Source organism: Sceloporus occidentalis, unplaced genomic scaffold (assembly GCF_023333645.1).
Source record: "Sceloporus occidentalis isolate IW3139 unplaced genomic scaffold, rSceOcc1.0.p SCAF_160, whole genome shotgun sequence".
Taxonomy (NCBI): Eukaryota; Metazoa; Chordata; class Lepidosauria; order Squamata; family Phrynosomatidae; genus Sceloporus; species Sceloporus occidentalis.
Window position 1 is genome coordinate 1,719,928 of NW_028317140.1, and position 27,573 is coordinate 1,747,500.

Genomic DNA, 27,573 nt, shown 5'->3' on the forward strand with positions numbered 1-27,573 from the left:
CAGCTGCCCCAGACTCAGTTCCCAAGACTAGGGAGCAAGAGTCTCCACGTGCCCCTGTTACCCCGGTGAGGGGGATAGCCATGTGCCCCCGGCTGAGCTGGGACCGTCCTCCAATTCACAGAGGACTACTGACTATCCTTTTGGGCAACCAGGGCCCTGGCCCACCTTCAATGGATGATTCTGACAAAGGGGGCCATGAACTAAGGCCTGCACCTTTGAACTTTGTCCACTCGGACAGCCTGCAGCAGACCCGTGTGGATCTGCCTGGTCTGCCGGACCGTTGGTCAAGGGGGAGATCTGTGACAGGGCCAGGCTAGCTGGCTCAGGTGTCATATGAAGTTTAGCCGGGTCATGGAGCACTTTTGTGTCCGGTTCCGTATACCGTGACCCGGTAATATATTATATTGTGTTTATTGTGTAACCGGCCCAGAGACTGATGTGGATTCAGCCCCAGCCTTCAAAGAGACGATCCTATAATCTGGCTGGGGCTCTTAATCAGCCAGCACAGCCCTGTCTGCCCAGACGGCACCCGCACTACAGGGGGGATAACACAGGTGGGGGAACCCATTGTATTCTGTAATCCCCTCACCTGATACATCCCCTGTATACTGATGGGATTTGTGATGGGATGTGGCTGATGGGATTGGGGGTTGGGTTCGGTACACATTGCATTGAGATTGTATAAAGTTCTGTGTGTTTGTAATAAAGAGAGTTCTTCTTTGTTTACTACGAATGGTGGTCTGGATGATCCGTGGATAGCTGAGTGCTATCCGTATGAGGGACTGACTGGTGATTCCTCAGCCCTCAAACAGGGGTACCCAGCCTTGGGTACGGTGACCCTGTAACACGCCTGCTGGGCTTAATGGCTAGCAGCTGGCGGGTTGTTATAAGGTTAGGTTTGGTACATATTGTTATGCTGCCAATGTGTTAATAAAGCTGTGTTAATAAAGCTGTGGCCGACGCCCTTTCCCACATTAACGGCTCGTGTTGTTATTACTGGGTTTGGGTATAAGGGGTTGGATCTGGTAGCGGTCTCTAGGGCTAAGCAGTCATGTTTCAAAGAATTTGGATGAAGAATAATGGGGTTTATTTACCCCGTTTAATGTATAAAGCCGTTTCCTGCTGTTTCTATACACATTATCGGGGCTTTTAGGGCTGTAGAACCCTACGATCCCCTCATACCCAGCAAACATTCTGACCTCCTAGAAAAGAGGGGCATCAGGGAGGAGAGAGGGGCAACAGGGATGCATGAAGGTGTTATTCGTGTTGCCGTTGAATGGCCATTATCTTGCCGATGATGTCAGAAGTGCGTTCACTATAAATATAAATATAAATCACGCGTTCGCCTACCAATACCACGTAGTCCACAAAAAAGCAAAGATCATGATAGGAAACCATATGAAACGCATTTATTTCCAAATAAAACACAATTACACGAACGTCATCTCAAACGACCCGCTACAGAAGACACCAAATAAATACTGATTCGGAGGTGGGATCCTTCAGAGTTTGGTACGGATGACACCATTATTGTGCTGGAATTACTCGGAAACGATATCCAGCGGCTCCAGCGTAGGCATCTATACTGAGATCCAACCCCTGGGGCATCAGAACCGCCGTTTACACCAATCATAAAGCATTCTAACACGCCAAGGAGATCTCCGAGCCCGGAGTCCACTCAGAGTCTCGGAGGGAAGAGCTGCTTCCCCGGGGTCTCTTTCTGTAGACAGAGGAATTGTGGTCAGCCACGCCCACTCTCCACCCATTTCCACTCCCGTTTAAATATTATCGGGCACTAGCCCTGCCCTTCAGGTGGCTAACCCCGCCCTCATGTGTGACTAGCCCTGCCCCCTCAAAATAAAAGCCTCTTAACCAGAAGAGGGAGAGCTCTGAGTAGACCGCCCTTGGGGAGTTCTCAGGTAGGAGGACCTCCAGGAGAATTGTCTATAAAATCTAGAATAACGTTCTAGAGCAGCAGACATGTCATTTGTTCTAATCACTCAGCGGTACACGGCTAAATTTAACAGATTTTGTGAAAATTAACTAAAATTACCCCCCAAAAAATCCACAAATTTGCAGGAAATAAAAGTAGCAGCTTCATGAAACAACATCAACATTTACCAGAAACACGTAGAAAGTAGGGTGGCGGACGTTTTGTTTTTTTACATTTGTAGTTAAAAATCACATTATTCTTACACCAAATTAAAATACAAAAAAAAAAAAAAAGACTTGACACTCATGTGCTGATATTTTAAATAAAGCCCTTTTTTGGGGGGGTGAATTTATTTTTAAATTAAATCTTTAGCCCTAAATAATAACTGTGTTGAAGCAAAAAAATAAAATAAAATAAAGGAGACCATGTTACATAACAGGAAAAAATACTTAAATTAAGGAATGCCAAAAATTTTATAGAAAAACATATTATGGTGATATAACAACGAGGAAACCGTGAAAAAAAATATATTTTTACACTCGCCTGTTTCCTTTTTTTTTTTCTTTCTTTCCATAATAATAGTGTTGTATTTCTGCTGAAATTTCAAATACATTTTTGGGCTATTTTTAAAATGTAGAAAGAAAACCAAGGAGGGTAAAAATATATTTGAAGGAATTAAGGAAAAGCAGATGAGGCAACTAGTCAAAAAAAGGAAAAGCTCTTAAAAAAACGCAGATAATCAGAAAAAATGAGCTAAACATGAAAGAGGAGCTGATGAAATGTATGAAGTCATTAGGGAGAGCAACCTGGATATTCTTCATGAGGTCAAAGATAAAAAAGAAAAAAAAAAAGCATAAAGCATAAAACATAAAACATTAGTGTCTTCAAGATTCCAAAATTCTATAAATATCACATTTAATAATTTAGGGGTATTGCAGCCCCCCCTTCGATCATGGTGCAGAAAACGCTCTGATTCTGTATGGGGGTTGTGACATTGCAAACCTATAGCTCTGTCCCCTATATCCGCTATTAACCCTTTGGCTGAGCAGTGTCTTATATCGCATTTGGTGCACGTGGCCCTTAGAACCAGGTGTGGGGGGTTCTCCCGGTTTTGAGGAATCCCACTTGTGCCACCAATTCAGCCGGTAAACACCTAAAACGGATATTGAGAGCGAAGGAATCGTGTAACTATACATCGAGAAATACACTCCATCTATTATCATTCTAGACGCCAAGCCTTCAGACAATGGCGGCCACCTGGAATTCTCTACCGTGTAATGGAACGCCATGATCGATGCGCCTCATTAAAGAACACGCTCCGTATCACAGCGAAAACAATCGCTGGGCGGTATCCTGATATGACATCATTTCACATGTAGATGACGTCACTACTCCGGCGAGTAGGTCGACACGGAAGGTTGCTCCTCACTGGTGGATTTTAGGAGTATGGCGGCCATTGGAAGGTCCGACTCTGGTGAACGTTTCCAACGAATCGATGGTTAAATTAGTTTAGAGCCATCTCATCGTTACCTAAACATTATGCCTCGGCGGCTCACCGGGGCTCACACTCGAACCCTTGCTCCCACTGTGTGGTCGTAAAGGTGCAGTTCCACTCGGAGAAAAAACCCAAAACATTAATTGCCCGCTTTAGCATATTCCGTGAATACATTTTAGCTAAAAGTTTTAGGAACTTGCTTAATTTCTACAGACGACCTATCAGTGCCTGCTGTTGTGTCACATGGCCATAAAGCCCCCCCCCGAAAATAATAAACAAGACATTTAGATTTTAATAAAAATGATTTCCAGCGAAGGTTTGGGTATTAGTCAGCTCTGGGAATGATGTGTCTCGCGCTGCGTTTTAGGGAGTGGGACAGCACCTTTAACCCGTACGGTCACCGACTAAATGTTTTTTTATATATTTTTTATAATATATCGCGTTGAAACGAAGGACGGTCCAGCCGTGACTTTACTTCTTCTAAACCCTTGACAAAGAGGCCCCAATAAAGTGAGATTTTGTCTATATTAGCGTGTAAGTCGCCTGATCAAAAAGAAGCAGTTCTGCTATTTTCTACAAAAAATAAAAAAAATATATTTAATAAAAGTCCCTTTCCTCCCTCCATATCGATGTCACGCTTGCTCGAGGCATCCGTGAGTATTTTTTACGCATCATTTAGTGTTTTTTGACAGATTTCAACATAACAGAGCGGTGAGGGAGCTCATCTGGGCAGCCAATCAGGAAAGGAGGGCGGGTCCGTGTGTATGCGTAATAGGTTTATATATATATCAGCCCAACATACAGACAGTTATTGGTGCCGGTTTATCTTTTTTGGGGGGGGGGTTTAAGGGTCCGCTTTAAGAATCTCCACAATTTTAATAAAAGGGTTGATTTTCGTGTTTTACATAAAAAAAGTTAGGGGCCGGTTGGCTTCACGACCCGTCGATGGCTTCGCAAAGCAAAACGAGGAACGGCGCCGTCCTCGGTCTCAGTCGAAATTTACACAAGGACTCGCTTGTGTTATTCACAGAAAACGCACAAAAAGGGGGAGGGGGAGGATCAGATTTTTTTCTACATATATACAAATCTCACAGTCTGGGTTATACAGCAAAAACATTATATAGAAACAGAGAAATCCGGGCATTAACCCTCAGAGCGCCACATGGTTCCAGATGCCCTCCGTAGAGAAACGTCTCTGGCTTTTTCGCTGCTTAGTGGACCCGGGCCCAACGAGTTAAGTCGTCCCGGCGAATATCCGTATCACTGAAATTGCCGACGAAAACGTCCCGATCGCATTATAGAAAGAAAAGTGTTGATCGGGCTTCTTAGTTTGTGTGGATTCTAGCGTCCGCGGAGGGCGATACGCCGTCGTTGGCGAAGCCGTCATAGCGGTTTTCGGAACACAAGGAGAGCTCTTCGGCCGTGTCCATGCTGCTGTTTATTTCTGGAAGGGGGAAAAAGAATAATAATAATAAAAGCTGTCACAACCGTACGTTTCTGTAACATCAAATGGGAACTAGGCCAATTTGGAGGCGATATTTAACCCTTTTGTGCCTGCGCAGCTGCCAGCGGGACATAAGTAGGGGTTATGTGAAGGGTCTGAACGAGGACATGGCCGCGCGGGGACAAGGCTTCCGGAAGCCACTGATGCCCCCAACATCGGCTGTCGCCTCCCCTCCGACATACCCGAGAATATAAGCTTTTCCTTCATGATCCGGACATCTTTGCTCGTGCGGCGGACGGCGGCGCTCAACATTATTTGTTCTGGATTGTACGTTCGGATGCTGCCCAGGCGCCACCTGTGAAGAGTGATACAATGTTACTGTATAACTCAATCACCAGTGTGACATCATCAACATGACACAAAGTGTGACATCATCAACATGACACAAAGTTGGATCTTCCACTTTGTAGAAGAAAGAAAGAAAATCAAACAGGAAAAGAAAGAATGAACGAAAGAAAATCAAACAGGAAAAGAATGAAATGAAACACAGAAAGGAAAAGAATAAAAAATGAGAAAAGAAAAAAGGAAAAGAGACAAGGAAAGGAAATCAAGAAAAAAAGGAGGAAGTTAAGTAGGAAAGAAGAAAAGAAAGAAATTAAGATGAAAGGAAAAGGATAAAAGCAAATAAAATCAAGAAAGAAAAGAAAAAAGAAAGGAAAGAAAGAAATAAAAGAAAGAACAGAGAGCAGGACCGGATAAAACGCTCATTTAGGGAAAGATGAGCAAAGAGACGCGCCGAAAATGTCAACTATTGTGTTTATTCTACTACACACCCCCCCCCCCCCCGCACGACCTCAGCTTTCGAACGGCCGCCACGACAGCCTCGGCAAAATAACGGATGCGGCCCAATCCGAAATAATCCCGGGAGTATCAATGATACCCCGCTCGGGTCCCGAGTCAAAGGGCCAGGGATGCAGGGAATAATATACACTCATATATATATATATAAACATTTTGTTCTAGATTTTGTGAATGCAGCTGATTGGCTGAGAAATTTGGGGTAGAATTTAATAAAAAAAAATTATTTTGGGAACAAAGTGCGGGGCAAAACAAAAGGATTAAAGACAAAGACCTGGGGGGCCAACAGCGGGCAAGGGAACAAGACCCTAAACAAGAGACCGGAATCTAACAACTAGAGAGTCAGAGGCTGACATGGAACGGAAGGAAGTTTTACTTTACTGAGAGTGGTGGATAAGTGGAACAGCCTCCGGGCAGAATTGGTAAAAAGCTAACACACGTCGGGTATACTTTGCCATCACCTACAGGGCAGATTACCCTGGCACTAATAAGAAAGAAGGTAACTGTGTACGTAAAAGTGATATTTTTGCCCTGGAAATCAATGAAAAAGGTACTGTCTGAAGGATTTTATTTGATGGGATCTCTGATCTAAATACTTTGATCTGGGACAACGTTATTTTTTTATGATGCTTACATTTGTCTGAAATCGGCTAACGATTCTATCAACCATTTAAAGGGAGATGATGTAAGGAAATGTTACTTTACTGAGAGTAGATAAGTGGAACAGCCTCCCAGCAGAGGTGGTAGAGGGTAATACAGTGAGGGTATTAAACATGCATGGGATAGGCATACGGCTCCTGAATCTAAGACGAGACCAACGACTGATTAAGGTTTAAGAAACGGGCGACTAGACGGGGGCCGCTGGGGGCCGCACGTCCACATGAAGGAGCAGAAGGCCACGAAACCAACGCAGAGAACGGATTGGGTTTCTTTGTGAAACATTATCTTTTTGTCCTGCTGGATAATTGCCCGCATCTGCCATAGGATACCCCTCTAGGAGCCGCAGCGAGCCTCGGGGTCTTTAACCCTTTTGTTAATTTGCTATTCCTCTGGTGGAAGCCGATTGGTTCAGGGAAGGGAAATAACATCAGGACTGCGGTGATACAAATTATCTACAAAGAATTAAAATAATTGCAAAAAAAGGTATTTGCTACAAAGTATTCACCAAGGATTCATATATATATATACATTATATACAGTATATACATTATATACATACACACCATGTGCATGCAGAATTCATACCTCCCAAGTACCCCTCCTAAGAAGAGTCAGTGCCATAGTATGCCCCTGATGCCAATCTCTCCTCCACCTGATGCCCCTTTCTCCTCCCCCGTTGCCCCTCTTTTCTAGGAGGTCAGAATGTTTGCTGGGTATGAGGGGATCGCAGGGTTCTACTGCCCTAAAAGCCCCGATAATGTGTATAGAAACAGCAGGGAACGGCTTTATAAATTAAACGGGTAAATAAACCCCATTATTCTTCTTCTAAATGCCCCACTAAATACCCAGCTATAGGGCACAAAGTCACATAAAAATTCCTGGTAAAGCCCCCCCCAAAAAAACAGACTCACACCCCATCGTCCTGATTATTATATTCTTATATTATTATTATTATTATTACTATTATTATTATTATCTGAGTTATAGCCGCGAGGGGGGGGTTGTCAGACAGACGGAGGTTTATGGGGGGTTTGTCAGACAGACGGAGGTTTATGGGGGGGGTATCGGGGGCGGTGAAGATTACCTGATCATGTGATAGCTTTGAGATGCCAGAATGCAGCAGAGAGAGAAAGGAGGAACATGCAGAAAAATCAGAGGATTAGGAAATTAAGCAAGAGAGCAGTCAGAACATCACAGTCGTAAAGAAGCCGTGGAAAGCCGTTAATGTTCTAACGCTTATTCACGCTTCACCGGTTATTAAATGGTTATAAGGTTAGTAATGACTCATTTTAAATGGATTTAAAATAAAAAATACAAACACATTAGTTAGATAATAGAGGCAGTTAGAGAAAAAGAAAAGAAAAGAGAAAAAGAAAGCCGGGTTTGGAACGAAAGTTGAATTTTGATTGGTGGGGTTTTCGGCCAATCAGAAGGCAGACGATTCAGTTCATGGTGACCTATAAAATGGGGAGATACGGCAAAAAATCTATCCAAGCTCAAAACAGTAAACATTTATAACCGAATTCTGGAAATGGGATCTTTCATATAAACCAGGTTTTGGTTCCCGACTCTTTATTAGACAGCTGTTGGTCGGTTCCCCTGTATAGTAACATGATCAGGGTGCTTCACATGTACCAGAGCGCCCCAAGAGCCGGACTCTGAGGTCAATCAGTATAACCAACATGGCCCTGCTGAAGCCACACCCCCCAAATATTTAATGCGGCCCCCTATACCCAGAACGCGCAGGTACAAGAGGCACCCACACGGTGGGGAGCACGGATGAACAATTCCTTAAGGGAAACACAGCGCAGTGCAAATGCGGAACCTGATGCTTATTCTTTAAATATACAAATCACATTCCGATAGTCACCGCCCCCGAGGAACTGATCTGCCCACGATGAGCTCTTTCCGTTCTGTCTACGGGCCGGTTATATCTAAAACATTAACAAAACTTGGAAACGCAATGAAAAGAGCTGAAGATTGTCTTCCCATTACTTTGTGTACAGGGTAGGTTATCCGTGGAGGAAGCCCCTGTGTGATAAGTTACCGTTCCTGGAATCTGATTGGGCTAATGGATGGCGTATTGCTTTGTGGCCAGAAATTCTGAGACCCCCCCCCCCCAGCTCCTTCTGCAAAGATCTGTCAGATATGAGGTGATTGCAATCAGACAATCGTATTAATTTAGAAGAGAAATCTGTTTATTGGCAGTGAAGATGTAGAATTCACCACCGAAGGAAAAGGGAGCATTTAATGCAAGCTTACAGGACACAGAGGTCTCTTCTTTAGGCATTGTTAAACAGAAGAAGCTTGACTCACGATACCCAACATTAACCAAGACATTGAAGTGAAAGGTTCTCAGCAGATGGACTATATGATATAACGTGTGGGGGGGTACTATATACGGGGGCAGTCACCAAGCGATGAACCTTCGCCGTTACGGAATAAATTTTGGACGCACCGGCACAAATCAGTGAAAATCATTAAAAAAATAAGATTTTAGAACGGCAAGAGGAGGAAGGATGTGGGAATTTAAACTCTGAAACGACAAATAATGATTTTAGGCAAAGAAACGGTTCATTTGGAAGGTCACGTGGAAGCCATCTTTAAAGGGACATTTCTTCGTATTTATTATATATCTATAAATACTTTGTTTTTACCAAAAATTTATTATTTATTAATTCATTTTTTTAAAAACATTTTTCCATGGTTTTCTTCTTTAAGTAAAATGCACAAAATGCATAATAATAATAATAGCGACAACAAAAATTAAAATAAATTAAAACGAAAAATAAAATAATAATAATTATTATATTAATAATAATAATAATATCCCTATAAAGTCTATGTAAGAAATGTCTGGTTAATACCGACAGTAATGATGATTTTAATATCCTTACATGCATCTATTTTACAAAAAAAAAAAAGGTAAAAAGGAAATTAATGATCATGGTACTATTAAAAAAATAAAAAAGGTTATTCATGTAAATAAGAAATAATTAACACAAAAGTGAGTTTAGTAAAACCTTGTATAAAAATCTAAATATAATATAAATATTCTAGAAAAAAATTCAAAAATACAGCAAAAAACCTGGAACCATGGACCGTGACAATGTAAAATATTTTCAATTAAAAAGGATTTTTTTTTAGCAGGCGGTTTATCTTATTAACGCTTTATAAATGTTAAAGGAGAAATACGCGGGGTTAATGCGTTAAAGAACCGAGGCAGACGATTAGGAAGAAATCTACTTACTTCTGTAATATAAAAATTCCTAAAACGACGGTGAATGAAATGAGATCCGACGTAATCCATATCAGGGAATATTCATCGGGAGGCTGAAAAACAGACAAACACAAAGTCGGTGTTTCCTTCCACCCCCCTGTTTCCCCCCCCCGTGACGATACAATCCGAAGCCTCGAGATTTCACAATTTTAGGGTTTGTAGCCAGATTTCCCTTTACGGCATGAAAAGTTTGGCGAGCAAGATGGGCCGACGGTTCTGCTTCCAAGTTCTACGTGTCTATGTGACTTAATGGGGAGGAATAATCCTGAGGACAGGGAATAGAGACGGCTGCTCCCCTGGTGTATATATATATAATATATATATATATATATATATATATATATATATTATATATATATATATATATATACACCAGGGAGTAGAGACGGCTGCTCCCCTGGTGTATATATATATATATATAATATATAATATATATATATATACGCCGCTTAGTTTAATATGCAAAGAGTTGATGGCTTACCATTAACCAGATGGGGAAAGGCACCTTGCGGAGGATGTGTGAGGCATCCGACGAGACGGACCGGACGCCGGAGCACCACAGCACCGAGTACAGCCAGGGCTTGTTGACAGTGTGCACGTTGAGGGTTATGTTCTCTGAGCTGTATTCCCTGTAAAAAAAAAAAAAAGTCAAAACTACATAAGAACAAACACTGGAAATTCATAAACTGCCAAAAAAATGCATGAAAAAAAAACCGCAGAAAGAGAGACACAGAAAGGGCAGTAAAGCTTTGGAATGCGCTGGCCGTGTGTATGTGGGGGGGGGGGAAGATATGCAGCACTTCGGCCACCCCTGCTGGACCTGCAGCCCCAGGACGCACATTTAAATGCCTTCCGTTGCCCCTCTTATATACAGGGGTCACAAGGAAGAAAACAATTTGGGAGGCATGACCCGGACCGTGATGGCTCCTGCGTGAAAAGGCTAATTTCTGGAGTCATTTTTTTAGGGAGTAACTTAAAATATTAACTTCAGAAACCATATTGAGCTGAAACGGGGAAAATAGACCGACGGCTGATGGAGTGTTAAAAGCCACGATTGCTTTCAGAATTTTTTAATTTAAAAAAAAAAACGTACTTTTTTCGCAAGTACCGAAAAACCAGATGGAGATAAATGATGCAGTTGGCTGAAGTTCTGCAGGAGCTCAGAAAGTAAGTGATTTCTCCCCCCCCCCCAACGATAAAATTCCTCTTTTATTTGCATGCCCCTTGCACACTGGTGTGAACCAATTACGGACCACATTAGGGGCATGACAGTAAATCTAATCTACAGCACATATTATGTGTAAGAATAAAGAAAAGATAAAGAAAAGCTTTATGAAACTAGAGTATTTTCACTGAAATAGCAACAGGATTGCATGTGGTTCCCCCTCTGACCACTAGGTGTCAGGCTTCACACACAAAAAAATTCTCAACATATTTATTTTAAAAATTAAAAATAAATAATAATAATAATAATAATAATAATAAAACCAGACATGGATAAAAAAGCACCATTCCAATCAGGCTTGCATGTTTTTTTCCAAGGCAGTCCACGTGGAGTGTCAGGTGACTCTTGCCTTACCTTAAGAATATGGGCATTGGGCAATTTACTAAACAGGGAATCAGTAATTACCTCCGCTTCGGATACGTGATGCCGCATCGCTCTTCTGCTCTGGGGTCAACCATGTTTATTTAGCCGATCAAGCTTGGAGCACGGCCGTCCACTACTTCTATTCATATTACATGTTGAAGGTCAGTATAGAATCAGATAAATTACCTGATGTCCTCATCGTGGACCTCGGTGTATCGCAGATTCAGTACCGTGATGCCCTTGGCTCTTAGATGGCTGGAGGATTTCTTGATGTTCGAGGCCTGGTGGAAACCTGGTGCCATCTTTTGTACCATGGATCTATCACCATCAGAAAACCAGATAACCTAAAAGAAAAACGGATCACCAAAGGTAAAGCAGGGCTGTCCACAGGTCAGGCCTTTCTAGGTTCTGAGAAGCTAGGGATTTTGCTGTACACAGTAATAACCCCAGCGCTGTATACAGTAATATAACCCCCAGCGCTGTATACAGTAATATAACCCCCAGCGCTGTATACAGTAATATAACCCCAGCGCTGTATACAGTAATATAACCCCAGCGCTGTATACAGTAATATAACCCCCAGCGCTGTATACAGAAATATAACCCCCCAGCGCTGTATACAGTAATATAACCCCCAGCGCTGTATACAGTAATATAACCCCCAGCGCTGTATACAGTAATATAACCCCCAGCGCTGTATACAGTAATATAACCCCAGCGCTGTATACAGTAATATAACCCCAGCGCTGTATACAGTAATATAACCCCCAGCGCTGTATACAGAAATATAACCCCCCAGCGCTGTATACAGTAATATAACCCCCAGCGCTGTATACAGAAATATAACCCCCCAGCGCTGTATACAGTAATATAACCCCCAGCGCTGTATACAGAAATATAACCCCCCAGCGCTGTATACAGTAATATAACCCCCAGCGGTGTATACAGTAATATAACCCCCCAGCGCTGTATACAGTAATATAACCCCAGCACTGTATACAGTAATATAACCCCCAGCGCTGTATACAGTAATATAACCCCCCAGCGCTGTATACAGTAATATAACCCCCAGCGCTGTATACAGAAATATAACCCCCCAGCGCTGTATACAGTAATATAACCCCCAGCGCTGTATACAGTAATATAACCCCCAGCGGTGTATACAGTAATATAACCCCCCAGCGCTGTATACAGTAATATAACCCCCCAGTGCTGTATACAGTAATATAACCCCCCAGTGCTGTATACAGTAATATAACCCCCCAGCGCTGTATACAGTAATATAACCCCGCCAGCGCTGTATACAGTAATATAACCCCCCCAGCGCTGTATACAGTAATATAACCCCCCAGCGCTGTATACAGTAATATAACCCCCCCAGCGCTGTATACAGTAATATAACCCCCCCAGCGCTGTATACAGTAATATAACCCCCCAGCGCTGTATACAGTAATATAACCCCCAGCACTGTATACAGTAATATATACAGCGCTGGGGGTTATATTACTGTATACAGCGCTGGGGGTTATATTACTGTATACAGCGCTGGGGGTTACAGTAATATAACCTCCCAGCACTGTATACAGTAATATAACCCCCCCAGCACTGTATACAGTAATATAACCCCCCAGCGCTGTATACAGTAATATAACCCCCAGCGCTGTATACAGTAATATAACCCCCCCAGCGCTGTATACAGTAATATAACCCCCCAGCACTGTATACAGTAATATAACCCCCAGCGCTGTATACAGTAATATAACCCCCAGCGCTGTATACAGTAATATAACCCCCAGCGCTGTATACAGTAATATAACCCCCAGCGCTGTATACAGTAATATAACCTCAGTGCTGTATACAGTAATATAACCCCCCAGCGCTGTATACAGTAATATAACCCCCAGCGCTGTATACAGAAATATAACCCCCCAGCGCTGTATACAGTAATATAACCCCCAGCGCTGTATACAGAAATATAACCCCCCAGCGCTGTATACAGTAATATAACCCCCAGCGCTGTATACAGAAATATAACCCCCCAGCGCTGTATACAGAAATATAACCCCCCAGCACTGTATACAGTAATATAACCCCCCCAGTGCTGTATACAGTAATATAACCCCCAGCGCTGTATACAGTAATATAACCCCCAGCGCTGTATACAGTAATATAACCCCCAGCGCTGTATACTGAGTGATTAAGACTGAGCCATTTTATCTCTGAAAACAGTATTCACGATATTTTTTAAAACGTATTTAAGGATCCATGAGTTTGATTTAACAGATTACCGGTATATATATATATATCTATTCGCAAGCGTATAGGAAGCTCTGTAGTATTATAAAAATGACTTTTTTTTTTTTATAGCTCCCTGTCCATCATGAGTTGAAAGACGTAAAGAAACCCTGGAGTCATAGGCGTAAGGGGAACATGACCCTGCCAGCACTACAGGACGGTGCACATGGTATTAGGGCAGGAAAGGGTTAACTCAGCAAGGGTTAGCACGAGGTGAGAATGCACAGGGAACGTGGGGGAAGTCACAAGGAACGTGACTGTAGGGGGAAGGGGACAGGGCTATAAAGCCCCTCTAAGCACACGTGCAAGGGGCAATTACTGAACACCACAGGAGCAGTTTCCCGCCCGCCCTCCCTCTTTTTGTCTTTTGCTTTGTGTTTTTGTGTTGGCTTTGTGTGTTTTTTCTTTCCCCCTTTCCCTCTTTCTTTTTGCAGGATCCGTTTTCTTTGCTGTGGCGGAGGAGTTCCCTGGAGAAGTTTGAATGATAATGGGAGTGGGAGTTGATGGTTTTGGTTAGAGGTTAGAGTTAATGCCCTCCCTGTACAGGATTAAACAAAGCGTTAAGGTGGAGCTCCCCTATCCGACCCGCGGTCGCTTGGGCGATTGTGGTATCCGGCGGAAGGGGTAGTGTGAAGCCATTGTTTGGTGTTTAGGTTGGGAACCCTCAGCTGTTTGTACACAGGTGTACAGAAGACTGTATAGTATTTATACAGAAGTTATTATTAAAGTGTTTTATAATAATTTATATGTTGTTAAATAAAGTTATGTCGAGACATTTGTTAAATAAATGTCTCGGCCTTTTCTAAATCCAATCCTGCTGGTGTCTGTCTCTTATTTCGGGTTTGAGAAATGGGGAACCTCCTGGGTATGGGCAGTGCAAGGGTCAAGAACAGATCCATCTGGGATGGAAGGAAGTGGAAGGAATTCCAAAAGGTTTATACAATTCTTCTAACAAATTGTTTAAAGAGCCAACGCTTTATAATTTATGTGAAATACGTCACGCGTGACCTTTGCTTTCTGTTATCTCGCTCGTTGGATAAATTGGGGGTTATCACTAACGGACTTTAATTTCATCTTTTTTCATTAAATTTGCCCAATTTGGTAATAAAAATCGTTTTTTTGTTTTTTTTTAACAAGTTGTTGATAAACAAAAATATACTTAATCTGAGGGTCATCTTTAGAACGGGTCGAAGGGAGCAGTCGCCCCTGGCCCAGGCCTGGACTCATAGGTGAAGCTTTATATTAAGAGAAAGCCTTGCAGCCATTGGGTGAAGCCCATATTTGCCCCAGCCTGGCGTCTGGTTTTGCCCCAGCCTGGCGTCTGGTTTTGCCCCAGCCTGGCTTGTACTTCACTACAATTGTCTCACTTTCATCTAGACAGCCACACAACATCACAAGTGTGTATTCTTGAGTGCACATAGCAGGTCCGTACCTGGTCCAGGGGATAAAGAATTATTATGTATTGTTTGATATAGCGCCAGCATGTTCCGTAGCGCTGTACAATGGTAGACAGGACATAACAAGTAGTATGTAGCATAACAATTTGACTTACAGAGACAACAGGTGGGGAGGGCCCTGCGCACAGGAGCTTACAATCTATAGAGTAATGGAACTCCCCGAGAATAATGGCAATAAAGGCTCGACATGTTTTTTTCCCCCGATCCTTTTTTTTTTTCTACGGTGGGATCATTTTTGGGGGTTGGCTTTGAGATTCGGCGTCGCTCGGGGGGCCGCCAGCCGGATACTTTCACCAGGTACATTCAAATAACAGAAAACCAAGAAAATATTTCTTAATGAAGCCTCTGCTTGCTTTAAAAAGTCAATAAAATGTCAGTGTTCTTTCCGCATGACGGACTTCAGGACTTCAGGACCGACACGAGGGGTCGTTAAAAACATCTCACAGCCGTACTTCGTGTAAATGTCAGGGCGAGTCATTTCGGCACGGAAATTGTGACATTTTCAGTTGTGATTTTGAATACTTTTCTAATTCTCTTTATTAGATTTGTTTTGTGTATTTCTGGATGAAACCGGTTTGCATCGTGAAGTAATCTGGATTTCGGAAGTATAGCGGACGGGGCTGCGGGTCCAACGGCATTGGGAGCCCAATGGTAGTACTTGCAATGGCAGGGGATGATGGGAATTGGAGTCTAACGGGTAGAGAGCCAAGTTTGCTGGAGGGTCAGCAGTTCAGATGTAGTGTAACAAGTTTGAGAGGGTGGTAGATAAGTGGAACAGCCTCCCAGCAGAGGTGGTAGAGGGTAATACAGCGAGGGTATTAAACATGCATGGGATAGACATACGGCTCCTGAATCTAAGACGAGACCAACGACTGATTAAGGTTTGAGTCTTTACAGCAGGAGAAACGGGCGACTAGACGGGGGCCGGATGGGGCCGATCTGCCGGAGGGGTCTGGGTTTAGGTGTAATAAAGAGACTTTGCGACCTGTTGATTTATTTAAGGGGAAGTGTTGTTGTCTCAGGTAATTAATTCATTAATGGTAACCGTAGCAGCCGTGATTCTCGGTTGCGGTTAATGTCTCGGAGACGGGTTCGTTCTGGGTTATTTTTTATCCCATAGCAGCTGGGATTGGTGGCAGCCTGTGGCAGAGCCAGCATTCTCTAATACATTCCCTCGCCCGAGTCTCTACCCCCCCTCCACCTCCACAAAAGGCTGCCTGGACCAATCAACAACAATCAGCAACTAAACAACCAGGGAGAGGAAACTTAACAGGGAGGAAGTCAGGATGGCTGCTACCATTCCATACCACGCACGAGGGGGGTTTCTTCCGCATATTATATAGAAATATATATATATGAGAGTTATTCTAATCTCTGAACAGCATTATTTGGGGCTCTTTGGAGTAAATCGCGGGGTTTGGGGAAAGTGCCGGTTTGCTCACGTTTTCTTGCGGGACCCCCGACGTCAGGACGGTGTTCACCGTGATGTTGATGTGGCTGGCGGAGCGCGGATGATCGGGAGGAAGTGGGTGGATTTTCAGGAAGACGGTTACGTTGTTTTCTTTCGCCAGCTTTAAGAGGTCGCTCAGTTTGCAAATCGATTGATTCCCGGCCTCGAACTTCTCTAAAGGGGAAAGGGAGCTCACCGTCCAGAAAGGGTCGGCCTAGACCAAAACGGGGGGGAAAAACAGGAAAAAGGTCAACGGGACTAAAACAAGCAAAAATAAATAAATGCATTAAAAAATTGTACGTGGAAAAAAAGGGGGGGTTATTATTTTGCAAAATGTTTTGTGAAAATATAAAGTTTGTTCCTTAGCAACGAGAAAAAATAATGTGAGAATGGCGAGAACATTAATTTCCCCCCCAAAAAAATCTTGCTATTTTTTCTTAACACATTCTTTAGAGCCGAATAAATTAAAATATCTGGAAGGAAGCCTCAGATTTTAAGGATTTGCCCTCCAAATGTTTTTTTTTTTCTTTTTTTAATGAAAGCAGGAACATGTTAGTATGTAAGCTCCTTGCGCATGTCCAGCAGCACACATGTATGCAGACAGTCCGCGTTCAGGTAGCACACATGTGATTGGCTGCTGACACTCCCAATGATTTGGATGGGAGCTCGGCGCCTGTTGACTACACTTGTAGCTCTACTGAGCATGTGCAAGAAGCATGCGTGGGTTTGCTCCCTGCTATCAGTAGAGGCAGCTGGGGGAGGAGCCAGAAGAGGGAGGAGCCAGACCAATCACTTTTCTTTAAAAGCTGTACCAAGAGAATAGGTAAATGTAACCTTTGGAGGTTGTTTTGCTAAGAAATAAATACTGATAGATTTAATGGAAGGATGTTTTATTTTACTTAGAGGGTAGTAGGTAAGCGGAACCTCCTCCCAGCAGAGGTGGTAAGAGAAGAAAGCAGAGAGGGGATAGATGTACGGCTCCTGAATCGAGACCAATGACGGATTAAGGTTTGAGTCTTTGCAGAAGGGAAAACCTGGCTGACTGGACGGGGGCCGAATGGGGCCGATCTGTCGTCACATTCTCGGTTTCTCGCGTTGGGTCTTTTTTACGTAAAAACCCGAAAGTTTCATAAAACTCACCTTTAAGAACCACTCTCCGGCGTTTAAAGCCTCGAGGTCGGTCCAGTTGACCATGGAAGGGTGTTGGGAGGCGAGCGGGGGAAAGACCTCCTCTACGTTGGTGGTCCGTCTCAGAGAGTTATCGTGCATCAGAAATGGGATCCCGTCGTAGCTGCGGAAGCACAAAAAGTAACGCAATCCACGTTATACACTTTGTACCCCTAAATTATCGGGGACGTCTCGCGCGGGGAATGGACACCTCGTGGCCCACAGGACCTCTGTAGACTGGTGGCTGTCGGATTGACCCTGGCGGGACTGGCCAAGCCAAGCAGGGACACTTGGAACATTATGCGGGTTTATGACGGTCCTCACCTTATCCGGACGTCGGCCTCCAGCCCGTAGGGGTTGTAGTCCAGAGCTCTTCTGAAGGACATGAAGGTATTTTCCGGAGCCAGCTGCGATAAGAGAGGGCGAGATAACGTGTTACGAAACCTCTGTAACCGCGCATGCGCACCCAACGCAGCTGCGCCATCAGAACCATTAACTACCCCAGGCTGGTGAGCAGGTACCCCGGAGCCAGTATTAATGCCCATAGGGACACCGATTTCTAAACCAGCTGACCGTGAAACTTCCAATATTAACCCTTTAACGGCACAGGTCCTCGTTAAGGTTCTGATAATGATCTTTACGGAAAACCAAAGGCTTTGAAATAATCACCTGTATTCAAGCAGGGATTCCAGTTGGGATATAGCAGGGAGGAAAGCATTGGGATGCGCAGATATCATTAAATCAGAGGAGAATATGAAGGCGTCGGCTCCAGACTGCGTGACCCTGAGAATCTGCCCCTTCACCCCGAGACTGGGGCAAAAGCCCTGAGAATCTGCCCATTCACTTTGAGGATGGGGTAAAACGAGTAGCTCCCAGACATGCTGGCTGCCCCGCTCCTGGCTCAGAGGGGCCAAATCCGCTGTATTCATTCACTATTCATTCCCAGGAGAATGAGGGTCAAAACATGGACCCCGCAAGCACGGGGGGGGGGCAACAGGAGCTCAAAAAGCAAACTCTGCTACGATTTCTATTACCAGCCACGGGCAAAAAAGTTTTACACGCCCTCTGTGTTTTATTATTATTCAGATTATGTACAGAATTATCAAGTTTCACATTTTTGGAACATAATATAAATATAACAATTTGACAAAAGCAGCGCCTGTAATTACACCTGACGGCCAACAGAGGGCGAAAAAACCCGCATTCATATTGAAAGAGGGAGCGTCACATTCATCATAAATCATCAATATCAGACGTCATTTCTAAAGCGGTCTGCATTCATATTCCGGGTCCTAACGCCGCGCCTGCACCCACCACGCGCAAATACCCCTTATTAACAGAAAACAGGCTTTATCTGCTAAACTACGCCAGCGAGACATCAACTATGATCAGCAATACGCTGGCTGGCTGTGCATCATGAGAGCTATAGTCCTAGAACTTCTGGGAAGGCTACCTATAAGAAACCTAGAACCTGCCGGCAGATCGGCCCCCATCCGGCCCCCGTCTAGTCGCCCGTTTCTCCCGCTGTAACGACTCAAACCTTAATCAGTCGTTGGTGTCGTCTTAGATTCAGGAGCTGGATGTCTATCCCGCGCATGTTTAATACCCTCATTGTATTACCCTCTGCCACTTCTGCTGGGAGGCTGTTCCATTTAGCTACTACCCCTGCCCTTTTTTTAAATAACGTCATAATGTAATATTACAATATAGAATGTCAGATATTGTATTATAAACACATCATATTGATATGGTTTATGCGATTACAAACACATTAAATATTTAATATTTTTTTTTCATATTGGCCAATTCCAATTTTTATTCCCTAAAATATATTTTATTACGGGGCGAACGCGTCGCTTCCTCGTGGTTTCCTCCTTAATCTTTTCACGGATTACTGTACTTCCATGCGGCAAACGGGCCTACGCACCACGTAACAGAACGGCGCGGCGAACGCGATCTGCCGAGCGCCGACAGATGGTTCGCTCCAAAGCCCCCCACAGCCCATCCAGGCTTCCCAAACAGGGAGTTTTAATCACCCCGCTAACGAGCTCAGACGGCAAGTGTGTATTATCATTATCAGGTTCCGGGGCGCTGTACGATGGCTGAACAGGAACATAACAACCTGGACTGATTTTCAAGGTGAACGGGCAGATTCTCAGGGTTTTTACCCCAATCTCTGGGTGAACGGGCAGATTCTCAGGGTTTTTACCCCAAATCTCTGGGTGAATGGGCAGATTCTCAGGGTTTTTACCCCCAATCTCTGGGTGAACGGGCAGATTCTCAGGGTTTTTACCCCAATCTCTGGGTGAACGGGCAGATTCTCAGGGTTTTTACCCCAAATCTCTGGGTGAATGGGCAGATTCTCAGGGTTTTTACCCCCAATCTCTGGGTGAACGGGCAGATTCTCAGGGTTTTTACCCCAAATCTCTGGGTGAACGGGCAGATTCTCAGGGTTTTTACCCCAAATCTCTGGGTGAATGGGCAGATTCTCAGGGTTTTTACCCCAAATCTCTGGGTGAACGGGCAGATTCTCAGGGTTTTTACCCCAATCTCTAGGTGAACGGGCAGATTCTCAGGGTATTTTACCCCCAATCTCTGGGTGAACGGGCAGATTCTCAGGGTTTTTACCCCAAATCTCTGGGTGAACGGGCAGATTCTCAGGGTTTTTACCCCAAATCTCTGGGTGAATGGGCAGATTCTCAGGGTTTTTACCCCAAATCTCTGGGTGAACGGGCAGATTCTCAGGGTTTTTACCCCAATCTCTAGGTGAACGGGCAGATTCTCAGGGTATTTTACCCCCAATCTCTGGGTGAACGGGCAGATTCTCAGGGTATTTTACCCCCAATCTCTGGGTGAACGGGCAGATTCTCAGGGTTTTTACCCCAAATCTCTGGGTGAATGGGCAGATTCTCAGGGTATTTTACCCCCAATCTCTGGGTGAACGGGCAGATTCTCAGGGTTTTTACCCCAAATCTCTGGGTGAACGGGCAGATTCTCAGGGTTTTTACCCCAAATCTCTGGGTGAATGGGCAGATTCTCAGGGTATTTTACCCACAATCTCTGGGTGAATGGGCAGATTCTCAGGGTTTTTACCCCAAATCTCTGGGTGGCTGGGCAGATTCTCAGGGTATTTTACCCCCAATCTCTGGGTGGCTGGGCAGATTCTCAGGGTCAAACAGCCTGGAGCTGACTCAGATTTAACGATATTTGAGAATCCCAATTGGCTCCTTTCTCCCCTGCTTGAATTCAGGTGACTCCATTCTAAATATGGTTTCCGTTATCAGAACCATTCGGCTGCCCCCGTTGGGTGATGGGTCAATAAAGGGTTAATAGTCAGAGTCTCTGGGTCAGTGAAAATGTATGGTTTTTTTTAATGATATTTTAGGACGTCTCCGATCCCCCCGGCTTTTCCTTTGAGAACATCGTGCATAATAACGTAGCAGACAACGTGTTCTTTATCATCCGGTGCCAGGGAACGTTCCTCCTCCACGCGTGGGAAGAAGAGGTCCCCGTGCATCATGTATGACTCAGAGCGAGGGGGGGTGAAGGGGGTCACGGAAAGTCAACGATGTTGCGTGAAATCAAACTCGGCTGCTCGTTATAACCCTCGTTAGTCAGAGAACCGATGAACGAACATCAAGGGGTCGGAATGACTGAATGCAGGCGAATCGCCCCGAAATCCGATTCATTCTTCCCGATTACGCCAGCACAAACAGAAACCACGAATGTCTCTCGCTTAAATGATATGCATAATTTTAGGGATTAACTCTATGCTGCGTGGATACGGGGCAACAAAAAAAAAAAAAAAGGGGGTATTTGCTTGTAAATGGGTCAGATACAGTGTCATGCTGCAACATAGCTGCCAACAGTCCTGAGTGTGCCAGCACAGTCCAGCATCTGGATCTAGGTTCCTCCTACCGACCACGACCACCCTGCTCTGTTCCGGCAAACACTCTGCCTGCTTGGCCTTCCAGTAGCTTCGTATGTCGTGTCCGACATGACCCATATGGAGAGAGGGGACGGGATAAAGAGTTCTAAGGCTGGAACATTCCGTGACATAACGACCCTGCCCTTGGCATAAACTCACTGCCCCCTTATGGTTGGAAGGTCCATGGGGGCTGTTACCGGCCCGTTGGTGTTCCAAAGTGGCATTCTGGAAAAAATATTAGGTTCAACCAGATGAGGTCTCTAAAGCTTTTGTAACTTTGACCCAACTATGACTGAAGACTCCATTTTCTGTTGGCCGGACAAGCAGGACGTGTTATGGCCCTATCCATTCTCCATGCCCCCGTGGAATGCCACACAGGGACAAAATGTACCACAAAGCTCTGTAATTCCATACCCAACGAGTCTGGAACTCTTCACTTGGACACCCCGCTAGCAATATTTAACGGCTCCAAGACAAGCTGTCGGCAATCTGGAACGCAAGTCCATCAGCTTCACAAAACCACCACCTCGCGTCCACCTCAAACCCATTACTGGCAATTTCCATTACATGAAAGGCTGACAAAACTGAGCTATATAATCATTTTTTTTATTTTTTTTTTAGAGTGATTTCTGGTCTTAAATCCCGATTCTTCCCATCGACGAGCGGTTATTGCGGTCTCTTCGAAAACGCAAACCTATAATCTCATTACCGCGCCCCTCGGAATGACTTTATTCCCAAAATGGGATCTTCATCACTCGTCTTTAAAAAAATTGATAAATAAAATCGTTTTATGTGTTTTTTGAAAGGAAGAGACCAGCAGACAGCGGACCATTTCTAGGGTGACGTTCTAAAGGTGTCAATCATCCACTGCTTTGGCTTCCACGTTCAGGGTTCCAAATTAAGTACCCATCATTACCACGGGGTAAGCTTTTCATTCAATCTGTTACAATCTTACCTAAAATCATACAGTATGTCTCAAAAGATGAAATATTCCCATAACCTTCAAATAACCTTCAAATGTGCAAACCATGACCCTTACTGGACCATCGCTTATCCGTCGTCCCTATCTACTAATTCGATACCCGGACCGAGAGGCGGTGTCAGTATTCACAGTGGGCGAAGACGTGGAGCCCGGCGCCCCGAGATGTTCTTCATATACTTAACATCAAAGCTATTGGGTTGGGGCTGGGAGAAGAGGAGACGCCGGGAGCAGCGAGAGGACGTTGAGTTCATACTTCAAATAACCAAGATCACTCATTCCCTTACCATTGGTGCTCCTGTATGGCCAATGATTCTCGGTTTAGGTCCCAAGTCCTTCTTGTCCATTATGCAGGGTGAGGAGATAGTGAGCGGGACCAGGTAAAGGGCGATGATCACCGCGAGGTACGCCATGATTACACAAACCTGAAAGACTAGAGGCAGAGATACGCGGGGTCATTCCCGCAACGTCAAGACAAACGGACTTTCACTGGGAATTATTACCCAGCCATACCTGGGACCGGATTACCACAAGATTATTATTATATTATTAATTATTATTATTATTATCATTGCTCTTTTCAACTCGATTAGCGCCCATTGGTGGCTCCTGTCGCACCACTCAAAAAGGCGCCTACAAGACAGGGGCGAGCCGCTCTTCATTAATTGGGCTACGCAAGGAACAAGAGGACTTTTTTTTAAACTTTTCCTAATTCCGATCGGAAGTTGTACTTTTTGGCCCACGGTTAACGTGGAAAAAAAGTCAAAATGTCCCACGTGTGCCCCGCTGGCGATTCCGCCTTTAATAGGAGTACCTTTCGGGGCGCTAGAAGACGTTGTTGGGAGCGATCAGTTCATACTCACTGACTTTTTCCGATCTGGCGAACTGTCCGGCTACAATCCAGGCCAGCATCGTTACGGCCACCAGGGCCCCTATGTGAAGGAATGGAGCGGTGGCCTGGAAGACAAATGGGTCATGACCAAACGTTAGGCCCTCTTCAACGTTTTGGAAACCTATATGCTGATCCCGGAACACCAATGGCGTAGAAGAACGGAGCGGCAGGACAACGTGATCCACTCGACATATGTTACGTTTTTAGACTAGGAGTACAAAACAAGGACGGGGGGCAACAAGGCATCTCTGGCTGAGCCATTGAGTCATCAAAAGGAATCCTTCCGAGTGTTCCTGTTTGGTTTGGCCAGACCTTCTCTGTGCCTCAAATCCCAGAAGCCCCTCTTTTCTCCCCTTATTTCTAGACGCTTGTTGGGTATGAGGGTCTCACTGTGTCCCTACAGGGGCTGGTTCTCCTCGTTGGGTTATTGGGGTCCCTGGTGGGTTCCTCCTCAGGGAGAACATCAGAGCAGGAAGGATAAACAAGGTTTCTTGGTGAAACCTTGTTATTCTAGAACATTGTTTCCTTATTCAAATGTATTAACCCCTTCATCAGTCGCTACGTCACTAGGTAGATCAGAGATTCCCTTACAGATTTATTGAAACCTCTCCTTAAGATGCCCAACTTTGGGGAAGCCCCAATGGCTACTCCCAGATCTTGCCCACTATTGACAAGGAAATGGAGAAGTTTGGAGTGATCAGGAAATCCCTCGGTCACGCGGGGCTTCTACTCGATGAACTCAACGGCCGGCCAGGTGACCTCCTCACATACGGCATGAAATGTAAATGCGGTACCTGGAAGGAGACCAGAAGGACGCCCCATTCTTCTTCCCACATCTGCTCTATGGAAGCCGTGGCTACTACAACGGCCACCAATATAACCACGAGAAAAGCCTGGGAGAACAGAGAGGGGTTATTCTAATACAGACATTCCAAAAAAAATCATTAAAGCAGAAAATTCTAATTAACTTTGGCACCCAGGCTGATAAAAATATTCCTTCTATATGTAAACGTCCGTTATGTTATTAACCTTCCCCCGGTTCCCGCTTTAACTTAATCCGTGTATTTTCACCCCGATCGTTTTTAATTATAATTTTTTTTTTTAAATAGATCTATTGTATCAGCTATCGCTTTCTGTTCTGAAATTTCTCTAATTTTGTAGAATGAGAAACGATCAGTTTGTGATATTTGGTCACCGTTGGAGGTGATTATTGAGAAATGGATGTAATTGGGGGCTGCATCGTGTATCAAACAACAACAAAAAAAGTTTGATATATACCTGGGAACACCCAGGCTCCTGCCCCCCCCCGGAGCTCTCGCTCTTCAGGATGCGCGGGGGCGGTCCCAAACGCATACAAACTGTGATTGGTGAGAGGAGAAGGGGGCAGGGAGTGGGCGTGTCTCGGAGACCCGCAAAAGCTGTTCCCAGGTTTGTGTCTGATACATTCTGTGTTACCTAACGCTATGGAATCTTCTGGAACTTTATAAAGACTGATAAATATAACATGGAACGGAAGGCCTTACCTTGTGGACCCAGTGTAAATTCAGCTGCTGTCCGACAGCTACGTGGCACAGCGCCAGCATCTAAAACAGGAGAGCTCACTGTAAGCGGGGTAATGTTGGAGAATGGATTTAACTTAGGACGTACCGGGACGTACCGGTCACGGGGGGACACAGGAGAGACTCAGCAGGGGGGGTCACTGTATAAGCCTCTACCACCTCTGCTGGGAGGCAGTTCCAATTATCCACCACCCTCCTGTACTTTGATTGGGAATCCTGCCGTACCTACCAGCAACACTGTGATGTATGTGAATCCACACGCAGCGGCGATGAGTATCGGAATGGACCAGTCGTCCCAGTGCCCGGTTCTGTTATACAAAAACCTAAAAAAAATAAGAAAATAGAAAGGAATCCTAAAAGAATCGACAGGCGGTCCAGAAAACGTACATCGCACCTTTATTTGTTCCCTAATTGGCTTATTTTATTTTTATTTTTCTTGTCGAAAATGTAAACTATTTACAGAATAAACATATATAAAAAAAACAAAAACCTTCATCTAACTGCAGAAACCCGAATCCAAGGAATTTTACTAATGAAAAAAATAAGCAAACTATACAGACAAACACAGCACCCGCCGGCGGATCGGCCCCATCCGGCCCCCGTTTCCTGCTGTAAAGACTCAAACCTTAATCAGTCGTTGGTCTCGTCTTAGATTCAGGAGCCGGATGTCTATCCCATGCATGTTTAATACCCTCGCTGTATTACCCTCTACCACTTCTGCTGGGGGGCTGTTCCACCTAACTACCACCCTCTCATAAGTCTAATCATTTATTTATTCATCCTACTTGGGTTGTTGTTATTCTTTTTGTTCCCGGGACTGGGCTTTCTGGGTAATGGACGGCTGATGGATGTCCTCCCTGCTGCTGAATGAGACGTTAGTTTCAGGGTCAGATCCCCCGGCTCGCTCGCTCGCTCGCGCTGTAACGCTTCCCGTGTCTGAATATTAAGCAGGTTATCCATCACCGGATCGCTCACCCGCAGCCATCACAACCCCAGCTCCAAGGGGTATACAGAACAGCGATCTATCCAGCCCTGCCGGTTAACCCTTCAATTCCCAACCGAGACACGTGGCTTATAGAATGCAAATACTTCAAATGATCGGAGCTTTTAGGGCTGTAGAACCCTGCGATACCCTCATACCCAGCAAACGGGGGAGGAGGGAGGGGCAACCAGGGAGTTTGTGGCCCAAAGAGGGACTGGCTGAGCTAAACAGGGACAGCTGGGAGGTGTGACAAGCGCAGCTCTGGCATGTGGTTATTTGCGGATCCCGTACCTGTTATATTAACATACTGCCGGATTCTGGTGAAAAGTTCTAAAAAGTACTCTCGTCACCATAGCAACCAATGCAACCGTCACCGATCAAACTGCTGCGCTTGTTGCTATGGCAATAAGACCACTTTTAAATTAGAATGACACTTTATATTATAGCCCTCGGTATATAATATTATTATTTATTGTTTTATATAGCGCCATCATAATCCGTAGCGCTGTACAACAGGATATATATATACACACACACAAAATCCACAAAAATCTCACAGACAACGTTTCTAAATAAAAAAATATTCTACATCCACAGCTTTATTTATATTTTTGAGTAAAAAATGTTTTTTAAATGTATAATGTTCCTTTTATTGAAAAAAAAATATTATATTTAAAGTACGGTTCTATTTATTAAATTATTAATATCTATTCTAATTATTAAAAAAGCTCTGCCTATATATTATTTTTTTATTATTTTTTTTATATATATATATATATATATATACACACTGTACATTTTAAAGGTAAATCACACAAAATACACATTATATGTCATTTAGGAAATATACTTATTTTTTTACCATAGAAATAGAAATATTTTTTGTAAATTATTTTAAAACAACGAAAATGCAATTATTTTTTTTAGACAATGTAGCGGAACGCAGAGAGGACCTTTGTTTTATTGTTACCGTTTCGGGGGGCTTTGAATCCCACAATGTAAATCGGGGGGGGGGGGTTAAATTAAACAAATATTTAAAACGCCACTTCCCACTGGAGCCCGGGGCTCTGTATAGACTAATAAAGAAGTTGCGCTTACCGGTTAAATTCATTGTAGTCGTTTTCCACCTCCCACCAGAAATAAAACCAGCTCAGGGTGAGGAAGAAGGCAACGGCGAGGATCGCAAACCACAGGAGCTCCCACTGCCGAGAGAGAGAGAGAGAGCGTTACAGGGGAGGCTGCAGCTTCGCATACCCACAAACAGGACAAAAATATACGCCGGCCCCATCCGGCCCCCGTCTAGTCGCCCGTTTCTCCTGCTGTAAAGACTCAAACCTTAATCAGTCGTTGGTCTCGTCTTAGATTCAGGAGCCGTATGTCTGTCCCATGCATGTTTAATACCCTCTACCACCTCTGCTGGGAGGCTGTTCCACTTATCTAACACCACCTAAATGAAAACTTCCTTACGTGACATCTAGACTTCCGAGTGTGTAAAATGAAGCGTTGCATTATTGGATAAATGTTTCATTGACCAAAACTCAGCATCCGTCGCAGCTTTTAGGATAATAAATGACATTTTTGATTTAAAGCTCAGCGGTTTTGAAGA

At 44.3% G+C, this 27,573-nt stretch overlaps 1 protein-coding gene across 1 annotated transcript in view; it reads right to left on the reverse strand.

The window, feature by feature from the left end:
- Window positions 1-4,753: 4,753 nt before the first annotated feature.
- The window catches only part of LOC149279854 (glycerophosphodiester phosphodiesterase 2-like), a 45,498-nt gene continuing 22,678 nt past the window's right edge, over window positions 4,754-27,573 (reverse strand). The window contains exons 2-15 of the mRNA XM_089500848.1: window positions 27,066-27,169; window positions 25,215-25,308; window positions 24,950-25,009; window positions 24,221-24,319; window positions 23,398-23,491; window positions 22,822-22,967; window positions 17,952-18,034; window positions 17,601-17,751; window positions 16,453-16,674; window positions 11,445-11,602; window positions 10,152-10,299; window positions 9,641-9,723; window positions 5,115-5,227; window positions 4,754-4,872 (exon numbers count right to left, since the gene is read on the reverse strand). Coding sequence (XP_089356974.1) covers window positions 4,754-4,872; window positions 5,115-5,227; window positions 9,641-9,723; window positions 10,152-10,299; window positions 11,445-11,602; window positions 16,453-16,674; window positions 17,601-17,751; window positions 17,952-18,034; window positions 22,822-22,967; window positions 23,398-23,491; window positions 24,221-24,319; window positions 24,950-25,009; window positions 25,215-25,308; window positions 27,066-27,169 — 1,674 coding nt within the window. The remainder of the gene's footprint in view (window positions 4,873-5,114; window positions 5,228-9,640; window positions 9,724-10,151; window positions 10,300-11,444; window positions 11,603-16,452; window positions 16,675-17,600; window positions 17,752-17,951; window positions 18,035-22,821; window positions 22,968-23,397; window positions 23,492-24,220; window positions 24,320-24,949; window positions 25,010-25,214; window positions 25,309-27,065; window positions 27,170-27,573) is intronic.